Here is a 19,485-nt window from a genome sequence, read left to right as displayed (position 1 = left end):
GCTTGGTTTGTGTTTGCAGTGTAATTTTCTTCTCCCCATTTCAAACATTCCTTCCCCCATTATATTTTGCAGTATTTTTTGCCATTATCATGGAAGGATTTCTGCTCATGTGTAATTTAAGTTATCCTAAGGACCACTTTCATGTGCAGTGTACATTCATTTTTAACTTTTCAGTGAGACTTTTATTAGTGAACCTTTGCTCCAAGGAAAGTGTAAAACTAATTATGTAGTTCTTGTGATACAAAAGGTGAAAAAATAAAGGGTATAATAGTGTAATTTTTTTATTAAATTAACCAACACAAATACTTAGATGTATCAACTGAAAATCAACAACATGATTTTGAAAGGTTGGACAGAGCTTAAACAGATTTTTAAAGCCATGTCTTATTGATTGTAACACAATAAATAAATAAATGGTCCTTTTTTTTGTTTGTTTGTTTTTTTTAAAAGAGGGGAGAACCTTTGAATTTTACACATTCTGGGTGTTTCACATATAATCATGGCAGTACTTTTCAATAAATACTACAATTTAATAAAACAAGTAGTTAACTGGCTGTCAACAATTTTGACTCAGTTTCTCCTCATATCAGAGTCTATATATTAAATAATGTGTGAGGACACAAATACAGTCAAGCGGTTTGCACATCAGGGCTACTGCTGTGTGAATTACTCTGTAATGTGCGTGGTAGCTTCAGAAGAGTAGGCTCTTTTGCTGCCTGTCCAAATCATTATAAAATCATATTTGCCATGATTTATGCTGCTTCAGTGGCACATGGATATGTCTTTGGCATCTGACCAACCAATTTTTCTATTCCAGACTCAGTAAGCAAAAATCATTCTGCATTAGTCTCTGCAGCTCAGTATCCATCAATTGTCTAACCTTGCAGATAAAGGAATAGTAATAAAACCCATGAAAAACAGCCACTGACCACTGAAACTTTTCTTAATGAGGAATTAAATGAATCCTGTTCTGACGGAACAATTATTCTTAAAACTATCACCATCAATCTTTAATTATTTAAAACGTAATAATTTGTAACATAGCAAAGAAAAAAGATGCTCTTAGATTGTATCATATAGTCTGGTTCTCAAAAAGCAGATAAGAGTTAAAAGCCACAATGATAGTGTTCAGGCATCTGAAAGAAAAATACCATTTACTCTTTGAATGAATGTTCTTTTCTTAAGGAAGAATAATAAAGACAATAATATTGAATGGAGCACAATATGTCATACAGTGCTTGAAAATACAATGTTCCTCATAATTGAAGAGCTTTATCTCATTTCTGAATGCATCTTCCTCTTCTTAATTTCTTCTTCTTTATTGGCTGGATTACTTAGAGCTAAGATAATGTTTGTGAAAGACATCTGACACAAAAGAGCCCTATGTAAATATTATGTATTATTAATAAAAACTCAACTCTCTAAAACAAGATGCTCTTAAAGCATTTAATAGATTCGGGTTAACATTTAATCAGTAAAATTGATGTTCTGCTTTGTGAAAAGCATTAAGGAAAACAAAAAATATAATAGTTGCAGGGATGAAGGATGTGTATGAATACGTGACCTTTCATTACTACATACACAATGCCCTAAACTGAAAGTGAAAATACCATTGCAGTACAGATTATGAATGGCAGCTATCATGATTTCTGTTGCTTTCAGTACAAATGAAAATGCAGCTCTGATCATAAAAGATTATGGTTAATCTGTCACATAATAAAAATATCTTTAAGATTTTATTCTTATTTTTCGTGATCTTTCCTCCTCTTTAATATGTAACTCATATAGATCTATTTTGCATTCTTATTGATATAGGTGTCACTTCTCTTCAGTTTCTGACATCTTCAACTGTCTTTTATTTCTTTTCCTCATTTCCAAATTCTTTTTGCAACATGTTTTTAGAGTGCATGATTTCTTTGTTTCTCAGCAAGGATCAACAAGTTTATACCATTATTTATTTAAATTCACCACTGTAATTTTTATTTGAAGGGTTTGGCATTAGACAATGTATTTTAATGAATTACTTTTTTTTTTTTTTTGAGCTCTTAGTATCATTGACCAGGACTTCACTATGCAAAATGCTGCATCAGGATATACTATAAGTCTACCCTCTGTATGAAATATGTCCACTACTGACAAAATCAGAGTAGAGGGAGACTGCTGAGAGAGTAGAAGCAATCATAAAATAATATTTGCATTATATTAATATTAGTGAATGAACTGCTTATCTTTTGTCAAGACTTGGTAGGCAAAGAAGTTCTCCACTCAAGGCAGGGTTTTGTTGTTGAAGGCAGCAGCACTGCTTTGCCTGGTTCCATAAGATGATGTGACTGATAAGAGCAAGTGACTTGTCTGCATATCCATTCATGTCATTGTGGCCATAAGCAGCCACTTGTCAGTCTAGCTTTGGTTTCATGGTTAATGGTAGCAGAGCTGCTCCTTGCTCATTTGATCACCAGTGGAGTTTTAAAGTGAGTATAACCTGCACATATAGTAGCATTTCTGTGAAATTAGCTGTTAGATGTGCCATGAAGCTTTTGTTGGCTTCTTTGCTAACTTTATGATATTTGCTGAAAGAAAGACTATACCTTCTTTATTTGAAGTTTGAGCTATCGGAGTTTCTGAATCTGCCGGAACTGATAGACAGTGTTCACACACGCAGTGTCCAGATATGTGTACCAAGTGGCCACATTTTTTTCAATCAGGCACAGAAAGTCTCATTTAGTGTATTGTCAAACCATGACCAGAGCTGCTGGTCTTTTGCTACTGATTTTTTTTTCCCATTTTCTGTGACTATTGAGAAAATTGTTATTTCTCTTTTATTCTTTGTTTCCATTGTCAAGATGTCCTCATCTTAAGCATGCTGCTCTGACACCTGTAATGAAGAGAAATAGCCTAGCATCGATGAAATCAAAACTGTCCCTTCCCATGGAGCATGAGAGGTCCACTTCAGTGAGACTAGAGGGAAAAAATAAAATCAAGGGATGATTGTTCATAACATACTGTCTGCTAAAAGAAACATCAAAATTATTTGAAAAGAGAATTAATCTCCTAAGTGTGAATTTACATTGCATCTCTGAAAGATAAAAAGAAAAATGGAACCAACAAGACTTCTTTATGTGAATTATATGAATGAGATTTTCTCTCTGAAACATCATTTTCAATTGCTAGACCAAATTGTTAACCTCTCTTTTGCACTGTGATAAGTGAATGGAATAACACCGATTTTCATGGCTTGGAAAGTTACCTCATCATTTCCTTCAGTCCTTTAACTTTCATTATTTCATCTGTTTCCACTGTTGAAGTAGAAATTCAAATGCCTGTGTGACTGGATCAAAATGTATAATCAACTGCTGAAAATTCTGTACCACACTAGAAAGCCCCCTTAATCTAGTTCAGATAAAGCAGAGGAACATCTGGGATCCATAAGAAGAGCACTCAAGGTGTTCCAGCATTTTTCTTTCTCTGTCCCAGGTAAATGAATTCTGGTTCCAGTGGAGCATTCAGATGTATTTACAAAAGTTTAGAAAATTAGAAGACTGTTCTGATTATATTTAACATTTTTCAAATTAGATTTTGCTGTGACCATGTTACAAATTCATGATGGCTCCGGTTTTGGAAGCTGAAATTAGAAAATGACAGAACAGTTGGACTAGATTTTGTAATCATTGCTACATCCCTGGTGGCTGCGCTGGAGAATCAGTATATGAGCTCATGCCATTGTTTCAGAGCATATATCTTTCACATCAGCATTGGTTTGGATTTTGTTGAATGGTTAGAATTTATCATTCTGTGCATTTTGCTGTGCAACCTCAGCGTTTCAGTAAAGCCCAAGTTCCTGGAAGTCCTCCATAAGTATATTACTGCAAAGGATAAATGTCACCAAATCAACTACATGGATGTAATGTACCTGAGTGCAGTGGGCAGCCATGCATCTCTGTCTGTAGTGAGACCACCCCATTCTGTAAATATTTTACTTTGAAAGTATTGTTTAGTATCTCCATAACATCATCCCTAAAGATGTCTCATAAACATGAGCCATCCTGGGGCTGGTTTATATTGTGCTGTGTTTATTGCACTTTGAGAATTAACTTTTCCTCAAAGCTACTTTGGCAGTTAATGGTAGGAAAACTAGCACTGAAACATTGGCCTGGGTGAGTGACCTGAGAGACCAATATTATCCTACTTTATCTGTCTGATCCTTTAAAACTAATGTGCAGAAAGTCTAATTAGAAGAGGACAGCTGAACAATTAATTAATAGGGGACTAAACTCTGTGTTTTTCTCCTTGGGAGTATAACATTTTCACGCTGCATAAAGTAATTTATGCTATGGTCGTGTGGTGGTAACATGCTAACAGTCTGACTTGGTAAAAGTCTCCTTCCATCAGATATACATACATACCCATCTGGCTCCCTCTTTTTCCAGTGGCCAAAATAAGCAAATAATGATTCTGTTGGAGTAGGAAACTGCAGAGCTAATAACTCCTAATAAGTTCTCTACTCCACCTCAAGGTCAGGGCCTGAGTGAGACTGTCTTGTCTCTATCCAAGTAGGAAAACAGCCGCCGAAGGAAGGCCCAGTCACTGTAGGGTTTTCTGCGTGTTGCTGATATTCAGAGTTGCACTCCAGAATTAATTGCACTCCAGAATTAATTGAAGACTGGTGTAATAAGAAGGAGCAAGTGAGGCACTGTCTGGTAAAGAATTGCAAGTGGCATTACTCAGTAGTTAGACAGCACTGTAGTGCTGCTATTTCAATTTCCAAGCAGTTTTACCACGGCAGTCTTGTACAGTGTACACAGGTATTTACTGTTTGACTAACATTTTGGTAACTCAGTTACAAAAATTATAACCTTATACTTGAGAATATTAGCAACTAGATGACTTCGGGTGTTTGTGGATGGGAGGAGTATTTTGGCTAGAGTTGTATATAGGTCTTCATAAATCACTGAAATTCGAGAACTTCCTCTTCATAGGGTTTTCCTTGCCACAGTGCTAATATAGGAGAAAACAGTGAATTTGGTACATGTGAAAGCTTGGCAGATGAACAACCTTAGAGAGCAGGAATCTTTTTTATTCTTGAAGCCTTTACAGCAGAGGCATCTAAAATGGCATCTCCTGTATGAAACCCCACCAGCATGCCACAGCCCTGATCTGAAGGGACCACTTCTGTCAGAGACAGCAAGCATAATTCAGCCTGCAGACACGCTTGCTTCTTGGCCCCTTATGGAGACAGCCAACAAGGGTTCCAATTAGTGCCAGCTGCAGACTGTGACAATTTTAAAGGTTGACTTTCACACCATGCCAGACCTTTAAAAGAAAGAACATTTATATAAAATGCAATTTGCTTTGACAGTAATTTTCTGTATGCTGTTATTGAAGTTATTTCTGTTAGAATCAGAGTATCTTTTCTCTCAGCTGAGTTTCTGCTGCTGTTTGATCTTGCAGTGCAGGAATAATCCTGTGCTTATACTTTTTTTTTTTTTTTTTTTTTTTTTACTTTATACAGCAATCTTCATTTCAAGCAATCATTTCTTGCAGTTTTTAGGACTCAGACACTAAAACTGGAATGCTGTAAAATTCCCAGATCCTTGTGTGGAACGCTTCTCGCACTGAAAGTCCTCACATATTTAATGGCAGACTTAATTTTTAAGGATTTTGTGAAGCAGCAGAGTTATTCAAATTAAATCACTGGATTCAAGAGTTCACAAGTTGACATTGCTTGATTGTCAAGAGTATTTCCCTGCATTGACTGTGAGGCTAAGGGCAGGTACTGCCATTAACAGTGGCGGAAGATGCCTCTGCCAGCTTTCCAAATGTGAGCATGATCCCTCTGCTTTCTGAAATCAGGGACTCCAATGCACTCTTCCTATCTCCAGAAATAAGACCTGAACACCATGGTCTTCACTTCTGTAGACTGTCGTCCCTGGAGAAGAGAGTCTAACCTGATGCTCCCATCCATTTCCTGTGTTGTTCCCCATGTGTCCACTACCACCCTCAAAGCAAGACCTTGGCTTCATGTTCCATTTCCTCTATCCATACACCATTCAGCATTACCCTACCTCCCCGAACTTGAACTCCACACCTCATCCTTTATGGTAGCACACATTACTTCATGAGCCTCTTGCTACTTTTCTTGCCTGCTGCACTCCTGCAATTGTTCTCTGAGATGGCGTTGGAGATGCAATGCCATGCATGGCACACCCTGCCTTGCCTTCATGATGGCAGCAATGCCCATCTCTAGCTGTGTACAGGGTCTTCAGAGAGACTCCCCAGAGGTCAGTGCAGCCAGCTGGGTGGCCACAGACTGAAATCCCATTGTCACTCATAAAATTTGTCTGGAAAATACCATCTGCTTAGGGTTTGAGAGGTCAGATTCTTCGCCTGCTACTAAATAGCATTCATCTATGGGTTCACGTAATCCAGAGGCCAGAAGCAGTCTTCCCACAGTAGTACATTTTTTTTGTTGTTTTGTGTTTTTTTTTTTTAATTGTACTTCTTAATTAGAAGCTATTGAATCATGGAAACGTTGTCTGTAGTTTGCGTGCTGCTGTGTTGCCTTCGGAAATGGAGAGAGAAGAACCATACACACCATGATGTGTGCTGGAGGAGTTCTATGTTAGCCTGTGTGTTTATGTTTGCACAATGCTGCCTCTCCTGTGACAAAAAATAGCCTCGGGAAAGGCATTATCTTCTTCTTAAAGCCTCTTTCCTCCATTCCTCTGCATTGTTTCGTGGGTTACAATGAATACAAGTTTGTTCCCCAACTTGACAAGGTTCCCCAGACCACCCAGGGGGGTTGGCACCATTGAATGACCTGGAGGCACACTGGGGGGGGGGGGGGGGGCTGTGCGATAAAAGCAAAGAATGAAGAAGCACAAGGCTAAGACAAGTCTACTGTGTCCCACCAAGTTCCCTCCAGTAGAAATCTCTAGCCCTGGAGGTAAATTCAGGCATACCTCTGGCAAACTTCTTTTCCACAGGAGCCATTGCACATGACAGAAGTCTGGAGAAGTGAAATTTGGAGCTCCCTTAGGTGAAGATAACTACTGTAAAGAGAACAGGTTTTATGTAAAAATGTATATACAGCTCAAATCAAAATGATCCTTTTGAAATCATTCCTAATGTACTACAATAGAGTGACTTTAGTTTTCTCATGAAAAGTCTTTTGTTCGTTATTACTGCCTTAGTCTTCAAAATAATGAAAGACATTCAAATGCTGAATAATTCTTCTCTAGCTTAGATACTAGGTTGAGATAAGTTCTACTTTCCTTAGCTTTGAATATGGTATTTCAGGTAACCTGACACATTCTGTAGTTAGTTTTTGACTTGCTTGCATCCCTTTCCTTACTTTAAAAACATAGTGTGAAACATACTGCAAATCATGGCATCCTACTCCATAATTGTGAAATTCAGACCTTTCTCATCAATAGTAAGACAAAAAGCACAGCAGAGGGTCCAGAAATAGCAAAGAAAAAGGATAGCATTTCAAAACAAGTTTTAGATTTTTTCTTAAATTACATTCCCTGTAAATTATACTATTTATTATATGTCGGTTTCTATTGTGTACATCTTCACTGGGAGAGAAACCTGGTATACCCCTATTTGCTGCAGGACACATGCAAAGAACAGAAACACTTGTTCCATATGGTTCAGATACTGGGAATTTCCCCACTCTCCCCACATTTCCTTCGCCCCCCTCCTTCCCACTCTCCTTCCCCACTTCAAGCTCAAAGGGAAGCAGAAGAGAGACAGTAATTTCCACCTGCAAGTTCAAAGTCAAAGTCAATGGCTGGTATTGTAGCAGAATGTTAACGCCTCATGTAGTCTGAGATGCTTGATACTTAGTAATACAACTTTAACCTTTATAATGTGCTGTAATTTGTTTCTCAAACCATCTATATTCTCTCGGTGTTGCAGCCTGAGTATCTGTAATGAGTAGGCAGAATGGACAAATACAATCACTGTGCAGGGCCCTGGAAAGCACAAATAGATGAATCACTGAAATTCCCTTTGCAATTTTGATATTTTAGCCTTGTTCTCACCATTTGATTCTAATGTCAGGAAATGAAAGAAACACGATGGTAACTTATTTTTGCACTGTTGTTAGCTGGTCAGATAGTAGGGCACCCAGAAAGTCCACAGGTCTTGTGAAAGCTTGGAATTGCATATCATTGGTCTTGAGTAAGTTTGGCTTCGAAAACAATACGTAGACAAGAGTCTAAATTTAGAAAAATAATATTTAGGTTAAATATATGCATATCTATTTTCTTTTACTTTAGTCAGATTGTTGAAAGCGGAAAAGCCAATTCAGAGGGGAAGTAAGACTGCAGTTGTTCCTTTAGTTTTTGCCACTATCTTTCCAAAGTTGCTTAGAAGAAGTAGCTTAAGTGTGGTGATATACCTGGTTTGTGTAATTCAGTCTAAGCTGTTTGTGTGTTCTGCTGTCAATATGAACATACATATTTACACATACATTTAAGCTGTAAAACTTACAGAGCACAGTACATGGTCACTGGTTCCATTGTTTTTCCCGTGTTGTGTTAGAAACAATATGTGTCACAATGGAGAGTCTCCGGTGCAATGCAAGGATTATCATTTAGGTATATATGATTTTCTAACAATAATGGAAGTAGAAAGTGATGTGAAGTTATGTTATCATGGGTTTAGAAGGTTTTAGAATGGGTGGTGCAGTCATGGCTGAGTACTGCAGATCAAAATGCTGCAGATTAAATATGTATTTATCTTGTAACTGTGCTGTGTTTTGTATGTTATATGTGTTTTATATAAAAAGTTTTGTCTGATGATGAAAGGGCTATAAATGGTGCTTGACAGCTGCTTTGTGTATATGTAACATACATGATTCCAGATACTCTGAATGGCCTTATTATAGACTCAAATGTTGAGTGAATGTTCTGAGGTCTAGCATCCTCCCAATGCAAGTGATTACCCTGTAAGCAAGTCTTATACCCAAAATAAATTTTAATATGATGACCCGTTGGCTTAAAAATCTTGTTAGTCTAGGCTGAATGCTGCCTACACTGGCACTTGGTTTGATCCAAGAGTAATGAACAGCTGAAAAACATTTTCATTAGAAGTTGATTTTGTTTCATAAAGGTGACTCTCTAGGGTAACTAACTGATCAACAGGAGGTAGACCATGCAAGTAATCTCGCTTTTCATAAGAAACATAAATCAGTGTGTTGAAAGTAATTGAAGAGGACAGTTGGGCATGGAGTACTTATCCCAGGGATGTGGTTTATCCTGTAGCTAACAACCCTCTGTACTTTTACATCTACACATATGCCTAGATTAATATGGCAGTGACAAATTGGATAGAAGTGGACAGTATAGATGCAACTGTGAGATTTGTGAAATAAATTACATTTCTTATAATGTATTTTCAGAATCCCAAAAGTATGGTAGGTAGAACAGAAGAAAGTAGAGGGAATCCTGTTGTTAAGCAAAACAGAATGGAGATTGCTACTTTTAGACTATGAGCTATAAAATCTTCAAGAATAACAATGGAGAATGATAAAGAATAATTGCAGAGATTTCCAAAACTGCTATCAGTAGCTTACAGATCTTAAAAACAGAATGTAAACGTTCACATATATGAACACTGTAAATAAAAGCTGTTTCATGATTGAATAAGTCATTTCTGGAGCTTAACTTTGGAATGTTTTATTAAAATAAAAATTAATCGTGGGAAATTCCTTAAAGTATTTATGATTATATATAAAGGGGACAAAATAATTTTATTTTGTGGCAGATTATTCAATTTTCACCACATGTAGCTCCTCAGTACAGTATTTTAACTTTGTAACCTAATTTTATTTCTGTTGTTCTGAGCACAGAAAGGCAACCCAAACTTTCAATACATTCTTTAGAAAAGCCTTTCTATACTCTTTTCATGCAATGATACAAATATCTAATACGAGGAGTAAAAATTGAAGCTTTAGAAATTTTACTTTAGTTAGGGGATATTTGGTCAAACTTTGCTGCTCGCATGACTGATGGCTTTGACAGAGGTAGAATTTGCTATCTCACTTGGCTCTCAGAGATGAGATGGCTTTATCAAGTATGCCCCTTTTCCAGACCAGTTTTTCAACTGGGCTTGTAGATTCTCCTCCATTTTCCTTGCTTTTTGCCTTTTAAATGGCACATCAATGGTGTGAATATACAGTATAAGGTGACACTGAGTAAGACCAATGCAGTGTGATTTATTTTAGTTTGTACTGTTGAACAGTTCAGGCATGCCAAATCAGTTGTACTTCAGTTAGCCAAGCAATAAGTCACATAAATAAGCAATTAAATGTGTTTGAAAGTAGTAAAACTAACAGAAAATCAACTCCATCTCAACAAAATGGCACCCGACTTTTTCACAGCTAATATTGCCCTCAGAAGCCCTCTGTCCAATAATGTAACACAATAGATATTGACTGTGATTGGCATTTTTTCCTCATTATTCCACTTTGCCCTTACTTTTCCCCAGTTATCCATGAGTCTGAACTGCCCATCAATAGACAAAATATGTATGTATTTGTCATTTGTCTAGACCATTTGATCTTATCAAGTTTCCTAATAAGTTTTTCTCTTGGGGGGGGGGGGGGGGGGGGGAAGGGATTGAGAGCTGCTGATTTCTTCTCCATTCACTCATTTCTTCCTAAATAAGAGCTGTTCAATTTTAAAGAAGAACCTTTATTTAGCAACTTAGTAGAAAAAACTAAAAATTCTAACTGAGATATTCACCAAATAGTAATCTTCATCTATTGATTTTAAAGGTGAGCTAGAGAAGAGTCTGGGGCTAAATTTTGTCCTCATTCTTGTTCTGAAAACACAGCTATCTTCAGATAAATTTTGCATTAAGTGTACAAGAAGTAGATGATATAAAAAATTAATTTTGTTTGTAAAGTAGGCAAAATAAATGTGTAGTCTATAGATACTGCATTGATAGAATTAATCAAATGTTATTCCATTCTTATTAGGGAAAATCATCATTGGAGTATGCAGGTCTCTAATGGAGCAAATATTTTATAGTATGAGCTGCAAAATTAAGTTAATTCAGTTTGTTATATTGGAAAAAAAAGTTATTTTTAATATTCATTGTTATTTTGGTATTCATCGCTGTAATTCTCTGATATGTGATTGTAATAAACATTTTGCCATATTAATGCAGTTTTCTCCATTAGAAAGATAAGCTGGTTATGTGTAGTGCATAAACGTATGAACCTTTACTTGATTTTACTTCTTTTTTCTTTTTATAGAAGCTGCAAAGAATCAATCCTCCTTACTGTTGTTCAACCTTACCCTGTAAGTATCTGTAGTGTTTTCTGAATTAGTTTCCTAGCAACATAGCAGCTTTTTCTCTGCCTATATTCTGTCTGTCTTTACCTCATCTGTGCAATAAAAAGAAATAAGTGAGATAAGGGCTGTGTCTCTTAAAGGTGGTGTCTCGGACTGCGTTACTGCATACCGCAGAATATATTAGCAAGTTAAATAGTAACAGCATTGTTAAACTCCTGCCAGGAGAATGCACAGAGGGGGATGCTGAGTTCTGCTTCCAGCATCTTCTGAGGTTTGGGAGATGGCCTGGGCCAAGTCCCCTCCGCCGCATTGCTTCTGTCTCTGTCAAATGGAAACTGCTCATCCCTCATGAGCCTGACGTGGAAGTGGGGAGTGGGCACGGCGCTGCCTTTGGCTGTTGGCTGGTGGAAGGTGGTGCCTGCAGCAATGGGCAGAGCTCAGGCAGGGCTTTGTCTAGGGCTGAGGAGTCCCCACCAGTGGAGCGAGGGACAGGGGAGGTGCAGCACAGGGCTGCCCCTCTTCTAAACCTGTTGCAGCTTGTGTTCTTTTTGTAATTCTGCCTCAGTTCCACAGACTTGCACTTCAGTATCAAACTGGTTATACCTTGTGCAATGGAGGGCTCTGCATACATCTCCAGGGCAGAGCGTGTGGAGATGAGGGGAGAGGAGAGGCAGAAAGGCAATCACATGAGGCTGGCTGGAAGGAACTGGGAGCAGTTGCAGCCCACCTCTCAGCTGGCTGTTGGGACATGCCTTTGCACCTCACTTAATGGTTTGTGGAAGTGGGTTTATGGCCCTTCAGCTCAAACCCATCATTGAAGAAGGTCAGATGAAAAAGGAGTGAAGCTAAGTCAGGGGATGGAGCACCTCTCTCTCTTCCCTTCATACGTCCATGCACAACCACACACACTTTGTAGACCACAGTGGGGGCTCAACGATGGATCAGTAGTGATTTCAAATTCAACAGGTCTAGTCACTTCCCTTTTTGCTAGCCTGATGCACAAGCGTTTTGATTAATAAGTGATAATTGCATCCCTTTCCCCAAGAATAACAGATTTGACAGAAAAGTATGAAAACAAATTTATCTGATGAAACTGCCAAAACATACATCTTACAAATGCAATTTGATCACTGCTGTGTGGCTCCTGTACTACTGGTTAGCCTTTCTGACTAGTTTAGAGGAGGTCATATCGTCATTGCTTCACTTTCAAGAAGCCAGTCCACACAGCAGCTAAATTGTGGGGGAAAAGCACGTGCTCCCCAGCAAAACAAGGCAGGGGCTGCTGCACTGCAGTAAGATCACTAGCAGTGTTGCCTGGCTAAATAAAGAATGTAACTGTTTTTAAAGCTAGCTGGATTACAGCCAGTTGTTTTGATTATGGGGAATGTATATAATACAGGGGAAAAAAATCCTCACCCACTTCCCTTTTTTATACAGGTTGTCTTATTTTATCTGTTGACAGGTTTCATTCTTTTCTTTAAATGTCTGGTGACAAAAAGGCTTATGATTTAGTGCTGGTTATATGTAGCCCTTAGAAGTGGGCAGTATACCTTTGAGGTGTTGTGTCCTGTTGCTGTGATGCTCGTGTGAGGGCAAGCCCGTATGTAGTGAATGTAATGGAAGTTGAAACCTAAATGAACTGTGCACACCATGTTCAGTGGAGAAGGTGCAGTCTTCTTCCAGCATTTGACCTGTAGAAGAAGTTACATCATGATCTGATATCTTCCCATCTCTTTGGGTCCAAGCCCTGTTTGAGGACTGACAAGGCTGAATCTGCTCCTCTCATACATAGCACCTAATGCTAATCAATAACTAAGCCTCCTCCAGATGTCACTAAGCCACTGAATGACATTTGCTGTCGCGTCAGCCGTTTGGGCTCATGTGCCCAGCTTATAAATGTAGTTGGGTTGCCCCTCTCTGGTAGGTCTGTTAGAGTCCCACAGCTCTACCTCTGCAGATGAGGCACTCGTGTTTTTGGGGGTGATGGAAGTTTTATCTCATGTAGGTATGAAGATTGTCTCCCTGAGAATGCCCACAGAACAGCAGATGTATTCATATCAGTGCTGGCTTTAATGGATTCATTTTTATTCCAAAGTCGGGATGCTTCAACGGCACGGTCTTAGTGGGTGTTAGCCTCAGCTGCAGGACTGTTGCATCAGGCAGATCTTCATTTTTCCCCACACCTATTGTGTTTTCCTACATGTCCAGACCAGGGCCATGTTGGTTCGTAGCATCTTTCCCTCACCACTTTCAAGCCAAAGTTATCTTGCAGTGGAAATGAAAGTGTGCTGTGGGATTGGGACCAGCTGAGATGCTGCCAGTGTGTCCAGCTAAGTTTGACCTCTGAAGCAGTACAGGGTCAGTTTATACAAGGCTCCAAAGTTTCCTGGGGACTCTTGAGTCACCCTGAGTATCTGGCTCATGCTGGATGTCATACTGCCTCAATGACACCATTAGTAGTGCCTGAGCCTGTTATGTGATGTTCATCATTAGGCTCTCCATCCTAAGTACTGCTGTACTCTGGTTGCTTACCTGTTGTGGTCTTCTGTGCAGGAAGCAGATGTAGTGGGTGCAGTGGGTCCCTTGGCAAATATATTTTGTCTCACAGTTTGGAAACAATATTTGTCTTCAAAAATTATGATAAAATTGTTTTCCCCTTTTCTTTATTTTTTTCTCCCTCCCTCTTTCCTTCTACTCTTTTGCCCATAAAACTGGAAAGATGAAGTAGAAACCAGACAAAGGAAAAGTAAGAATTTTTAAATAAAAACTGAACCTCTTCGCCATTCTTGGCAGAAATACATCTTTAGAAACATTTCAACTAACTCTCTTCATGATGATGAACCTTTTTGTTTCTATCATTGCATGAAAACTATCTGCCAAGATGGATTACAGGAGTGCTGTTTCTTAATTGTTTTTATTTGCGCTATTTAGAGTGTTTTGTTTTCATGCTTTCAAGTAACCATTCTTTATGATTGCAGGTGAAAGTAGAAGTAATTTAGATTTATAGTACTCTGTAGCTCACTTAGTTCTTTTTGAAAGCTTTTGCAGATCATTTTTGCTTAAGTGCATTCAGTTTTGTTTAATGCTTAAACTCTTTAAAATTTAATTTAATTATGACCAAACCAAGACATTAGACTATCTTGTTCCTTCCAACAATCTACAAATCTCTCCTATGTTAATATCACTGCTGCTCATAAGAAGGTGGCTGAACAGATGAAGCAGTTGAAGCAGTTTAAAGTTTAGATTTTTGAAATTATGACATTTGATTATCATTTCTGACAATTTTATTCTGTAAGAGGACTGTTCTGATTGGTGGTTTATTAAGTTTTAAGCATTACTCAAAACAAATAACTTGCCTGTTTTGTTATCTCTTCAGATTTTATACCTACAGATAATCTGATAGGTTGCTTTCATGATTAATCTCTTAAATTTCTTGGATACAGTCCAGGCACAACTGAAGTCTATGACAACTTTACTGTGCATAAGTTCTGGAATGAGAAAAGGATAAGATTTGGGGATTTTTTTTTGTTTTACCTTTGTTTGAAAGAGATGCTTTTTTTTATAACATAGTTACATGTCTGAGACAAAATGTTTACAGAAAAAATGTCAATAACACTTATTTCTGACTTGTAATGATTGTGGCAACATTGTATTGAGTCTCACAGTACTTTTCATGCTGCTTTGCCATATGGAGTCGCGTAATAGGAACAACTACCATATCTACTATCGTTGCTGCAAAGAAGGGTATAAAAGAGAAACAGGTCTGTCCCAAAGACTTCAAAATCTAAAGTGAGAAAGAATACCAAGGTGTAGTTTTAGGAAGCATTTAGAAGACAGATGTGAGCATGTTGAACAGGACAGTACTTGACTACTTGAAGTTGTGAAGACAGTGTAAAAATGATGACTCTCTTTTTTAATGTTCACATAATAGCATTTTTCACAGTCATCCTTAATACCTTAGCTAGTGTATATCTTCCATATGAGCTTTTTTAGTATAGTCAGTTCCATACATATCTTTAACTCTACACTCAAAGGATCATGGTGTGGCTACTGACAACCACTATCACTGTGTTGACTCCTATATGTACAGGCCACTGATACTAGTACTGATACATGGCCACTTCCCAACACCTTTGTTGTTTGAACTAGACTCTTCTCATGTGAGAACTGTGCTGCACAACCTTTTCATCTTTCATGTTTTTGTAGCATAAATCCCAGTGAGCACTATTGCTTCTGTCCTTTCTTCCAGAACGCCTCTTCTATGGCTATATGAATTTTTATGGAGTGTAGTTGTACAAAATATGCAGTCTGTTTAGCAGTGAAGACTATGAGAAAATTCTGTGTGAACTTCCATGTTGTTTCAGCAAAATGAAAGCCCCTTCCCCCCTCAGTCTGTCCACCCCTTTCTCTTTCTAGTTCTTTCTTCCTGTCTTTCTCCCCCACAGTTGCCATTAGGTCTCTTTTACCTCTTCATTAGGCCTTTCTACCATCCCTGGTGCATTATCAAGCACTTTGTCTTTTTTTAATGCTTGGGTTTGTATGGTGTGAAGGCTTCTTTCATTCCCAAAGGTCTTTCTCCTTGAAGAACTGTAGGGCAGTATCCAAAAAGGCCAATGGAGGGAATTTCTCAGAGGATCTCCACATTTTGTAAATGCAGAAATAGGTGGTTCAGGCCCATATAGTCATGAAATGAGTTTTGATGTCTACATGTTCACAAAGCCTGAATCAGATCTGTGGTTTTACCCATGGTATTTGAGACAGAGAAAACCAGGCTGTCATTTAATGTAGATGTAGCTGGTTGAATTTTTGCAATGACTAGATTAAAGTAAGATTTGGCTGATCTCTACATTGCAGCTATATGTTACAACTGTATGAGACTAAAGATCAGATGGTGATTATCATCAAACAATAGTAAAATGTAAATAATGCAAATGGTAAAATATGATTGTCCCTGATAGACCACGTTGTTTAGGAATAACAACAACATTTTTTTTAAGAAAGAACCCAAATCTGACCATTATTTCAGCAATTGAATTTGTGCCTAGAGTTTAACAAAGAAATACTCCTGATGGTGATCTGTCAGTGGCCTGTGGTGATAACAAATTACTACATAGTAAAACTTCTCAACATTATTACATACATGTCCCTATCTGCTCTTCTACAATACTCTTGTGAGCAAGTGTTGTTGTTTCAGCCTTCCTCACAGCTATGAATGGTGGTTTTTAGTTTGCCTTTGGGCATTATGTACTGTTCCACTTAATAAATTTAATACTTCCTCTTATTCACATATTATTTGCTTGCTAATGTTTGTTTCACATAATTGCCTTTAGGGATGGACCAAAAAGTCAACACATTTTTGCAGTCATGCAATTTTTCCCCATTTCCTAAGAAATACAGTATTTCATTTTAAACTAGTGACTAATTTTAGGTAACAAGCTTAAAATTGATTGTGTATGTAGTCTGCGACTATTTAAAACTACCTTATTTCTGATTTGAATGTCTGATTTGACACTCATTGTCAAGAAGCAGGTTTTCCCTTCACCTTTAGGACTGCCCCATGCAGCTGCCTTGTTGATTGATTTCTTTATGGTAGCTCAGTACTACACTATCTCCTTCTAAGTGCTCAATCCTTCTATTTCCTGAGCACGAGTAAAGGTTTCATTGTTGCAGCACCTTTACCAGCAAGAGCACTCAAAGGGGCTTTTTCAGCAAATAAAGACTATTTCACCTGGAATCTTCCCCAAATCACAGTTTACCTGCGAAAGTGAACAAAATACTAGACATTCTTATTTTCATTGATAAACAGTTTCCGTCAAAATGAAGGGTGTTGTTGCAAACAGCTCTCCAAAAATGACCTGCTATAATGCAGCTGTCAAATATAAGATCTAATTTTGAATTCTGAAAAATAAAAAAAAAATAATAAAAGAATTTTAAAAAGCTTTCCAGAAAGTCTGCTCTTGTTATAGTAATCTCTCATGCTTTGACCCTGCTGATGGGATACCCATACATTGTTCTCCCCAGTAAGCAGCATTTAAAGGAGGCTCTCAGTCTTCACTGTCATTTCCTGAAAGCAAACCTCTATGCAGTGCTTCGTCTCTCGTTAGCAGTTTCTCTAAAGAGTGTTGAAATGATCAGCTGAATTTTTGCTGAGCTCTGTGTAAACAAGTAAAAATTATTGAAATTTGTGATAAATTTGAACTTTTTACAGGAAACGCTGCTTAGGTTACATATTGTGAAGTTTGTCTTTTTTTTGAAGTATTTTGACTCCTTGTTAAAATGTGTCCCCTCATTTTGCAAAAGTCACTCTAATTAAGCTGTTTTGTCTGTGACAATGCAAATACTTTACTTGCAGTGATAAATGTTCTGCATTAGTGTAAACACCTCCTGCTTAAGGTCATTAACTGAGGATAATGGCTTCCATTTGGCTAAAAGACAGTATCAGAAACAAATGAACATGGCACTGTGAGAATCATTAATTGATAGCATTCTTCACCAACAAATCCAAAGGCATTAAAATATAATAGAGCAGCACACTATTTTGCTGATGTTTTGTTAGACAAGCAAGTTTCAATAATCAAAAGGAAATGTTTTCCTAGGTATTTGTCTCACTTTTTAGAAATGCTTCCTTTCTCAAAGAGAAAATGTCAAATGCCAAGTTGATGCAGAGACAATGAGATTGTGTAATTAAATGCAAAAGATGTAATACTACACAAACCTCTAACTAACACGGAATGTCCCCCACACTCCCCTAAGTACTTGGCACAGCTGTTTGAGCTTTTCTTACACTCCCTGCTTCACAATCCAAAGGTTTTTAGCAAGCAACCAGCTTTCAAGCTTACCCAGAAAGGGCCTGAGTCCCAGCCCCTTTTCCGTGTGAAGAAGGAAGTAGGAGCATAATTGAGAAGGGAGAAAAGCTGCACATTTCATACCCAGCCACGATGCGCTCCCCTGGCTGTGCAACAGTGTACATTAAACCTCATGGCCTGGAATGCACGTATGTTTAAACCTTTTGGTCCTTTTGGGCTATCACAATTTTGCAATAATATAAGTGTCTGGGCACCCCGCAAGTGAGGTTGTAGAGGAAAGGATGACAACACCATGTACTGGTTTGCCATATTTGCTTTATGGGAATAACCCTGCCAGAATCTGGAAGAAAATTTGTCAGTCTGCCTGTAAAGAGAAGCCAGGCTAGTGACTCATCTGCAATAAGAGTGAACAGCTGTAAAAACCCCCTTCCAGCAAGACCAGCAAGTGAAAGCCACTCATTTTTCCCTTGCCCTTGCAAGGGAGAGCCAGTCAGCCCACTCCGATAGCCGTACTGTCCCATGACAGCGGGAATGGATAGGGTGCAGTCCATTACTTTGATGTCATATAGAATATCCCCCTTACACACTGAAAGGGACTGTATGGGAGGGAGGGAAATCAGACAAGGCGTGTGTACAATTGTATTAATCATGGTATTACTGTATACTGTGTCTTTCTAGGAATTCATCTTTAAAGTACAATATGTATGCACTCTACTTCAGCATTTGTGTTGTCCCTTCTTGTTGAAGAAGTGTATTGTGTGTTTTTTTTGGCCCCCCTTCCTGAAGCATTAGCTTTTTTAAACTTTTTTAACTTTTTTTTTTTCTCCTGTTGGTGTTTCTAATCTTCTGGCGTCCTGCATTTTTAGCACTGGTTTTGGAAACTGAACTTGGTTTGATATTGGGGTTGAATTTTCTGTCGTTTACTCTTGCTGGATAAAAACATGTATGGTCATAGTTATTAAAGAAGAGGTAAGTAAAAATGAACAGTAAAAATGAAGAACTGTTCATTTTATTCCTGGTTCTGTTTTGCACTCCAGGAATTATTGGATAGCTCTGATATTTCATGGGAGAATGTAGCATCTTTCATTGCTTGTTCAATGGCTGATACTGAGCCTATGGTAGTAGCTAACATCAGTGGCATACAGAAATAAGCTAAAGACTTCTTCCTGACAGTTTCTAGACAAACGGCTTCTTCATAACAACAACAACAACAACAAAACTTTTTCAGCAGTTTCAGCAGAGATAAGGGATGAGAAGAGCAAGGGGGCCTTGAACTACTCCATCACTCCTGCAGATTGCTAGTCAAGTCAAAATTTGAATGATGGTGACAAGACTTTCTATGTTTACAAGAACTGCTGTCATGTTCCATTGAT

At 38.1% G+C, this 19,485-nt stretch overlaps 1 protein-coding gene across 7 annotated transcripts in view; it reads left to right on the top strand.

Moving 5' to 3' along the window:
- The window catches only part of FRMPD4 (FERM and PDZ domain containing 4), a 311,895-nt gene that overhangs the window by 267,831 nt on the left and 24,579 nt on the right, over positions 1–19,485 (top strand). For all 7 annotated transcript variants that reach the window (XM_083802665.1, XM_083802667.1, XM_083802666.1 and 4 more), the window contains one exon: positions 11,267–11,312. In XM_083802665.1, coding sequence (XP_083658791.1) covers positions 11,267–11,312 — 46 coding nt within the window. The remainder of the gene's footprint in view (positions 1–11,266; positions 11,313–19,485) is intronic.

The sequence above is a fragment of the Anser anser genome (assembly GCF_964211835.1).
Source record: "Anser anser genome assembly, chromosome: 1".
Lineage (NCBI taxonomy): Eukaryota > Metazoa > Chordata > Aves > Anseriformes > Anatidae > Anser > Anser anser.
The sequence above is the reverse complement of the archived record's forward strand: the minus strand, read 5'-3'. Positions and strand labels throughout refer to the sequence as shown.